The 9,388-nt window shown below is 39.2% G+C and overlaps 1 protein-coding gene across 2 annotated transcripts in view; it reads right to left on the bottom strand.

The window, feature by feature from the left end:
• Window positions 1-4,959: 4,959 nt before the first annotated feature.
• The window catches only part of CFAP95 (cilia and flagella associated protein 95), a 129,476-nt gene continuing 125,047 nt past the window's right edge, over window positions 4,960-9,388 (bottom strand). For both annotated transcript variants that reach the window (XM_080670903.1, XM_080670902.1), the window contains one exon: window positions 4,960-5,230. In XM_080670903.1, the coding sequence (XP_080527029.1) occupies window positions 5,042-5,230 (189 nt within the window). In that variant the 3' untranslated portion in view covers window positions 4,960-5,041. The remainder of the gene's footprint in view (window positions 5,231-9,388) is intronic.

Here is a 9,388-nt window from a genome sequence, read left to right as displayed (position 1 = left end):
GTTTTAGGAAATCGCTTCCTCTCTCGGCACCTGTGCTTTCCCACCAGGAAAATAACAAGTTAGACTGGAGGATCTCTGGGTTCCTTCCAGCTCTGAAATCCTAAATGCAGACCATGTCTCAGTGAGGGGAACATTAATGCCAGGGCCGTATTCTTATTTGCTTTAGGAGCTGAATTAAACATTAGCTCTGTTCGAAGTGGGGATGATAACGTTGTAATTATTTAGTTATTAATAACAGAAAAGGAAGAAAGGGAAGACATTATAGGCATGTTCCCTGCAAAACACTGGAGGAGGGAACCACATAGGGAAGATAGATGCATGACCAGTAAAGCTGAGATGACATAGGGAAGATACTTGCCTGCCAATCACACCTGGGGATAGAGATGGCTGGCCAGAATGGGCGTGGCCACTGCAAGCGCTGGAAGATTTGGAATACATAATCCCCCAAACAAAGAAGCTCCAGCTCTTGTGCTCTCTTGGACTCTTGAGACTCTTGTTGTTCGGGAAGTGTGTTCTCTTGGGTACTTGCATTTGCCGGTCTGGCCCACAGCCATGTGGACCCCACATGCAATGGACTGATGGACTGCAGCGGGCAACACAAGCTAAGCTAGCCTGATGCTGGACTGGACCTGGCTTCAACATGGAAAGGAAATTCTGGAAACTACTCTGATTTTAGCTCTACTGAAGCCCCAGTTACACTTCTTCTATGACTGGACTAAGGGAAATGGGACTGGAAACCCAGGGGAATTGTACCACGGAACTAAGGCTTTCTACTATATCTCATCCTCCCCTGGGGACCTCTGGGGTGCTTATTACAGCAGTACCCCAAGAACCCCAACCCCAGGAGCAACAGGGGAGACGAGGCACGCTCCCCTCCATTAACAGGGAGTGGGGGGCAGTTGGTGGTTGATTTACAAATAGTGAGATTTACAAGATTTTCCTCATTACAAACCACACGTTGTTCAATAAGGCAATTTCCATAAATTCATAAAGATAGGAAAACATGAGTTGTGAACTTCTATCCTGTATATGCTTCTTGGACTTCAGGTTAAAAGAAGGGAGCTCTTTCCTTTATATCTTCCAGTAGAGGGAGCCAGATTTTAAGCATTAAACAGAGTATAATTTATTCAATAGAAATGTTTGCCTGATCTAGAAAAAGAAAACCAGTATTTTGATACTGAATCCTCATTTCTGGGTCTTATATAAAACAATAGAAATTGTATCATAGAGACCACCACTAATTCTCCAAAAGACCAGAGTTTTCCTAGTAATAAATATATTTTAATCCTTTTCTATCAATTTCATCACAAGTGGTAGGATTTTTACAAACATTTTTTTTCAGCTTATTAGTATCTGAGTTCGAGTTTTAAAACATGTATACTATAAAAGTATCACAACAGTGAGGTAATTGTTTTATATGTTTTATTGATTTCAGAAAGGAAGGGAGAGGGAGAGACAGAAACATCAATGATGAGAGAGAATCATCAATCAGCTGCCTCCTGCATGCTCCCCACTGGGGATCTGGCCCACAATCAGGTATGTGCCCTGACCAGGAATCGAACCGTGACCTCCTGGTTCATGGGTTGATGCTCAACCATTGAGCTACACTGGTTGGATGGTAATTGTTTTTTTAAGAGGGGTCTTTTTTATTTATAGTAAAGAGAAAAGTCTTTTTCTTTTTTAGTGAGATATAACTGACATATAAAATTATATTAGTTTTAGTTGTACAACATGATATGGTATATGTTTATATTGATAAATGATTGCCTCAATAATTTTAGTTAACCTTCGTCACCACACATAATTATAATTTTTTTCCTTGTGATGAGAACTTTAAGATTTACACTTTTAGCAACTTTCAAATATATAATACTGTGGTGTTAACTATACTCACCATGCTGTACATTACTTCCTAAGCACTTATTTGTTTTATAACTGGAAGTTTATACCTTTCAGCTACATTCATTCATTTCATCCACACCCCCTCTGACAACCACCAGTCTATTTTCTGAATCTATAAGTTCTGTTTGTTTATTTGCTTGTTGGTTTTTAATTCTACATACTAGTAGGATTGTACAGTATTTATCTTTCTCTGTCTGATTTATTTCACTTAGCATAATGCCCTCAAGGGCCATTTATGTTTTTACAAATGGCAGGATTTCCTTGTTTTTCTTTTTATGGCTGAATAATATTCCATTGTATAGTATATGTCACATTTTCTTTATTCATTCATCTGTTGTTGGACACTGAGGTTGTTTCCATGTCTTGGCTATTGTAAATAATGCTGCAATGAACATGGTGGGGGAGCATATCTTTTCAAGATAGCAATTTTATTTCCTTTGGATAAATACCCAGAAGAGGAATTGCTGGATCATATGATGGTTCTATTTTTAAGTTTGGGAAGAGCCTCCATATTATTCCCCATAGTGACTGCCCCAATTTACATTCCCACCAATACAGCACAAAGGTTCCTTTTTCTCCACATTCCCGCCAACACTTGTTATCTATTGTCTTTTTTTGATGATAGTCATTCTAACAGGTGTGAGGTGATCTCCCATTGTGGTTTTCTTTTGCATTTTCCTGATGATGAATCATGTTGAATATCTTTTCATGTACCTGTTGGTCACTGGCATGTAGTGTTTGGGAAAATGTCTCTTTAGTTCCTCTGTCCATTTTTTAAACAAAAAATTTTATTGAGTTTTATACAGTCTTCATATATTTTAAATATTAACTCTACAAGATATATAATTTGCAAATACTTTCACCCATTCTGCAGGTTGCCTTTTTTATTTTGTTGAGGGTTTCCTTTGATGTACGGAACATTTTTTATGTAGCCCCACTTGTTTAGTTTTGCCTTTGTTGCCTTTGATTTTGGTGTCAAAGCAAAAAATCATCATTACTATCAATGTAAAGGAGGTTGCCCCCGATGTTTTCTTCTAGTGGTTTTATGACGTCAGGTCTTATATTCAAGGATTTAATCCATTTTAGTTGATTGTTGGGTATGGGTAAGATAGGGTTTCAGTTTCATTTTTTTATATGGGCGCTGTCCAGTTTTCCCAGCACATTTTTTAAAGAGACTATCCTTTTCCCATTGTATATTATTGGCTGAAAAGTTGTAGTTAACGACAGTATTTTGGTTTGATCACGAGAGAGAAAATAGCTTGTAGACTGTAGCCTTCATTCCCTTGTGCAGGAAAGTTTACACACTTTCAAAGAATGAGGACTACTCTCTTGAGAAGCGTTCTGGTTTGAACTGAATCCTCTTCACCACCACCCCCCCCCATCTCATATGTTGAAATTCTAACACCCGGTACCTTACAATATGACCCTATTCAGAAATAGGGTCACTGCAGATATAATTAGTTAAAATGAGATAATACTAAACTAGGCTGGAACCCTACTCCAATATGACTATTGTCCTTATAAGAAGGAAAATTTGGACACATATGCACACAGAGAGAATGCCATGTCAGGATGAAGACAGAGATTGGGGTGATGCCAGCACACATAATACACACATTTATGTACACAGGGTGTCCCAAAAAATGTATACAAAATTTAACAGCTGATAGCTTAATTTTGAAAATGAAATATATTTTGATAAACACTGCCTTTATAATTATTCAAAGTGTGTGTATACATTTTGTTGGGACACCCTATATACAGACACAGTTTAAAGTAGCAAGAAATTCTAGTAAAACTTTGCTGGTAAATACTGACCTGGCATATCTGCATTTTTGTTAACCCTCCACCAGAGGATATTTTTTCCATTGCTTTTTAGAAAGAGTGGAAGGGAGAGGAGAAAAGTGGGGGGTGTAGGTGGGAGGAGAGAGAGAGAGAGAGAGAGAGAGAGAGATATTGATGTGGGAGAGACACATCAATTGGTTGCTTCCCGCATGCGCCCCAACCAGGGCTGGGGATGGAACCTGCAACCCATGTACGTGTCCTTGACTGGGAATCAAACCTGAGACCCCTCGGTGCAGGGGGGCTGAGGCTCTAACCACTTAGAAACACCAGCCAGGGCTGCATTTTCTTTATTAATGATCATTTCTCCATTCACAAGGCTTATAGGTTTTCTCATATTTGCTAATCAAGAGTTGGAGGCAGTGCTAAATTGCACTTATTATGAAATCTTATTTCATGGATTTATTTTTAAAAGACATAATGAGAATAAATTTAGCCTCAGCTGACGAAATAATTAAACCCATCCACAGAAGAAATTAGAGCCCAAATGCACCTCAAAGATCAACTAGAATTTATTTATGTAACCCTGGGCAAATTACTTAAACGTCTGTTGGTCTCTGTTTGCTCACGTATAAAATTGGAGGGTGAGTAAAAACAACTTCTAGAATTTCTTCTAATTATAACACTAGATGATTGGACTTTTCCATCAAACCCCTAAAGTTTCACTAAGATTCTGTCTGCATATCTGCTATTCCATACACTAAAAAGGTGTTATCTTGAGTAAGGAAAAATACTGTGCGGAATAAACCATCCACAGTGCAGGTAGCCATCATAAGAAATCAAAGTCCACAGACACTTCTCCAACACACACACACACACACACACACACACACACACACACACACACACACACTCAACATTATTATAGTGCCAGTGTTATCCAAATTTCCACCATTGGAGTTTCATGTCAAATCTGAATGTCACCTTTATTTTCATTAACTTAAAAGTGGAATTTGTTAGCTCACTTTTTAAAAATTAGCCACACCCTAATCATAAGCATGATTGTCCTAGTTTTATGCATTTTTTCTAATAAAATTCAAATAAATACAGTCCATAAATAAAATAAAATTCCACCAACTATCTAGAGTTGTGTTGTATACCCTCAGTGGTATGCATATTAAACTGTGAAAAATGCCAGAGTAGCTTATGAAAAGAAGATTATACACAATGGTCTAGAAGATTTTGATTTTAAAGAAAACTACTAAAGTATTATTTCCATTGCATTTATTAGGATAAAAAAATTATCAACTGCTAAATCAATTATTCTTTCATTAGTTAGAGAATCTGATTTCATAAATTAATTTGAAAATGGGACAATAGGACCACCAGTTGATGGGTAGAGTTCTTGTTTGACATATGAATTAGCGTAAATCCCACTCTCGTCATGCCAAGTGTTGATGCCAAATCTTTTGGAACCATTTAGATCTGTGAACTGAGAACAGCATTTTCGGTGGACTATTGAGTAATCATCTTGACAAGGGTAATCCTATAGAGGGGGGAAAGAGAAGTGACACTGAATAACTGAAATATGTACAAAGGAGTGATGTTTAAAAGCTGATCTTTAGTATGTTAGTCTTACTACGAACAAAGGTTAATTTTCAAACAATTGATTAATTTAACCTCTCAAATTACAAATACCTCAATGAGAAAAAAAGGCTATTGCATTTATAGGTACTTATAATTCTGAAAGGAGAAACTAGTTCATGATTGTTTTATGAAACTAAAAATAAATTATTATACATTTAAAATTGTTCTAACCCATAAATTTACAGATAAAATTTTATGATCATCTATGTAAGACCCAAACAATTACAATTTATCTACCATTCAACACCTTTTTAAAATTAATGTGTTATAATTATTCCAAAGAATAATATCTTGGGTTATATCTTTAATAACTGCTATCAAGTCACACTTGCCAGTAAATGCCAAGTTCAAAGATTCATTCCTATGAGAAATTTACCTCAGCATAATCCAGTATAGTGTTTAAGGTATTTACCCTTAGAGCACTTCATAAAAGCTTCTATTATCTATATATACATATATACATATACATATACATATACATATATATATATACATATATATATATATACATATATATACATATATATATATATATATATATATATATATATAAGCACAGCGACCAGAATGACGGGTGGCTATGATGTGCACTGTGGCAGCCAACCAGCCTGATCCGGGCCCTGATCGGCCCCACTCCCATCTGGCCCAGCCCCCAATAGGCCCCCAACACCCCGACTGGGGGCAGGGCCAGCCAGCCAACCACCTGTGGCCCCTCCCCCCCAATGTCCCGGCCCAATGGGCCCCCATCAGGGTGGGCTAGCTGGTTCCCACCCATGCACAAATTCGTGCACTGGGCCTCTAGTAATAAAATAAGACACTATCATTGACCATTTCCCAAAGGAAATAATGATTCTTTTAGACTACATCAAGAGTAATGACAGATAATGAACATAAAGCCCTTGAACTGATTATATAATTTCTCCCTTTAATTGGTACAAATTTTAAAATACTAGAACAATATTGAAATTAAATCACCAAAAATCTTTAAAACAATGAAAGAACATCTAAACATAGTTCAAATCTTAGATTGGCTTTATTGAAAATAATTTAAAACTTTAACCAAATGTTCAACCATAACAATCATTATAGTGTCTATTTATTTACTGAGTGCCATGGGCATAGTAGTTGAGTGTTTATATCTTTTAATTCATAACAGGGCTCTGAAGTACAAACTACTGGTCTCATTTTACATATAAGAAAAGATAATTTGCTTAAAGTCTCATAAGGGGAGAATTTAAAGAATGCCAATATTAAGTGACTCAGCCTGGACTTCAAACTAACCAACTAATTGTAAGATCCATTATCCCTCCAGGATCCTCAAGAAATTCTTAACAATTAAGAGATAAAAAGAAATATAAACAATAAAATCCTAAACCTACATCTTATCCATGTTCCTTTCTACATAGGCTTTTGCTTTTTGTTGTTGGGGTCTATTTCTTTGGGGCTCATTTGTTTGTTTGTTTTTGATCAGGTAGTGGCCCTTTAAAATAGATTTTAAGCATCACTGGCCAAAACTGCCTTCTCAGAGGGAGGCAGGATCTGCTATTCCTACCCCAGCTGCCATCAAACTGAAGAGAGTGTCAAACGAAAGGTCAATGTGTTCCTTTAGCACCTCTTATGCAAATACGATGATTCATTTTGATAACGTGAATGACAAGATTAAATGTGACGTTTCAGGAAAAGGATTCTGGCAACAGAAGGCACTAAAGATTGAAGGTGGAAAGGACTGGATTCAGGAAATGCAATTAGAATTGGATCTCAACTATTTACGATATCAACTGATGGATGAATAAACAAAATGTGGTCTATTCACACAATGAAATATTACTTGGCAATACAAGGAGTAATTGATAGGTGCTATAACATAGAAAACATTATGCCAAGTGATAAAAGCTAAGCCAAAATACCACACAGTGTATGATTTCTTATATAAAATGTACAAAATAGGCAAGTCCACAGAGAAAAAAAGTAGTTTTTCAGGAGATGGGGAAGAATGAGGAGTGACTACTAATGGATGTGATGGCTAATTTTCTGTGTCAACTTCACTGGATCATGGACACCCAGCTACACACACACACACACACACACACACACACACACACCTTGTAACCCAACTCACAAACGTACAGACTTCAGAATATCAATGACCAAACCTGGAAGAATCAGCTCATAGAGTTCTTCAAATGTGAAGAAAAATATGCTTTGCCTATAAGGCTTCAACAAGAGCTGGAAAAAAGAACAGGAATACAAGGAAGAGTCTGTCTGGAGAATGTAGGAAGAAGAAAATAAGGGAAAAGGATAGAAGAAACAGTTTCCTAATGTACCCATCCCTATCTAGACTTTAATCAGGCAGAGTCTCTTTGACTTGGACACAGAGAAGTATCTATAATAATAAAAGCATAATATGCTAAATAGACCAGATGTCCTTCCGGACAACCTTCTGGATGAAGCCGGGGCTGCAAGGGAAGTCCGGGTCCCGGGTGCCAGAGGGAAGCCGGTACTGCAGCCGGGGGAAGGCAGGCCTACTCTTGCACGAATTTCATGCATTGGGCCTCTAGTCTATATATTTAAAAGGTTAAGCAACCGGCCAGTAGCTATGATGCACACTGACCACCAGGGGGCAGACACTCAATGCAGGAGATGCCAAGCTGCAGTCACTTGGCAGTGGCTGTTCTCAGGTGACACACCCAGAACCAGGGAGGAGGGAGCACGATTCCAGGGTGCATCACCCAAGAACCGCCCTCTCGCAATCTGGGACCCCTTGGGGGATGTCGGAGAGCTGGTTTCAGCCCAATCCCCGCAGGCCAGGCCTAGGGACCCCAGCGGTGCAGGAATCCATGCACCGGGCCTCTAGTATTAAATAAATGAGAATAATGGCAGAAAGGCATGTGGGGTCTTCTCCTGGCTCCCACCTCTTATGAGAACTCTTGAAACAAAACACATCTCAGGGTGCCCTTTCATTTGCCTGGGGCATATACCCAAGCTGGTAGAGAGCATGGTCAGGCAGATGGAGGCTCTGAGAGTCATCAATCCTGAGCCACTTTTGATATCTTATGGCATAAACAAGACGCTGAAGTAACTGCAAGTCTGCAAAGGGGGTTCAGCTCTCAGTTTCAGAATTAGATCTGGGAATGAATGGGAATCAGAGAAGGTTTCTGTGGGGCCAACAGTATCTGTGGGAGTGGAAATGACGCTGAATAATCCCAAACATGCCATGAGGGTTACAATGAAGTCCAGAGAGAAAGCAAGAGAAATAGAAAAGAATGACAGTTAACAAAGTCCACAGACCAGAGCCACTAATGCCAGCAAAGAAAAGAGCAACCAGGTGGACTAGGCATATCATCCCAGAGACCAGAACAGGCACAAAAAATGCCCTCAACAATACCCTATTCTCCCCCCCTGGCATCAGGATACTAAATTGTATCCCTCTCTCCATATACCTAGACACCACCCTTGGGAGAGTTGCAGTTACTATTGCTGTGTAACAGGCCAACCTACACCTAGCATGAGAAACAATGGCCATTTTCAGATTCTTTGGGTCAGGAATTTGGAAAAGGTACATCAAAGAAAGCATCTCTGCTCCACAGTGTCTGGGGTCTCAGCTAGGAAGTCCTGAATGCTGGGGGTAACTTAGGGCGGGGGCTGGAAACCTCTCTCGTTCCAATTGGTAGTTGATGTTGGCTGTCTGCTGGGACCCCAGCTAGGGCCGTTGACTGGAACAACCTCACGGGTTCCCTCAGGTACATGCTTGGGCTTCTTCATGGCATGATAACTGGATCTGAGAGTGAGGGTGGCACAAAGAGAACCACGAGCTTTTATCACCTGACCTCAGAAGTCACAAGCATCACTCCCACCACAGTCACAGTTCACCCAATTGCGGGGGAGGTAATACAGATTCTGCCTCTCTGTTAAAATCACACTGCAAGAGCATGTAAGGTGGCAGGTATGTTGCAGCCATTTTGGGACAATAACAATCTGCCACAGGGAGAAATATAGGGAGTGTTAAGGTTCCCAAGGCTACCCTTAGGTTCAATGACTTGCTTGGAGGACTCACAAG

This window comes from Plecotus auritus, assembly GCF_963455305.1.
Source record: "Plecotus auritus genome assembly, chromosome: 5".
In the NCBI taxonomy this organism is placed as follows: domain Eukaryota; kingdom Metazoa; phylum Chordata; class Mammalia; order Chiroptera; family Vespertilionidae; genus Plecotus; species Plecotus auritus.
This window is presented reverse-complemented; position numbering and strand designations above follow the sequence as displayed.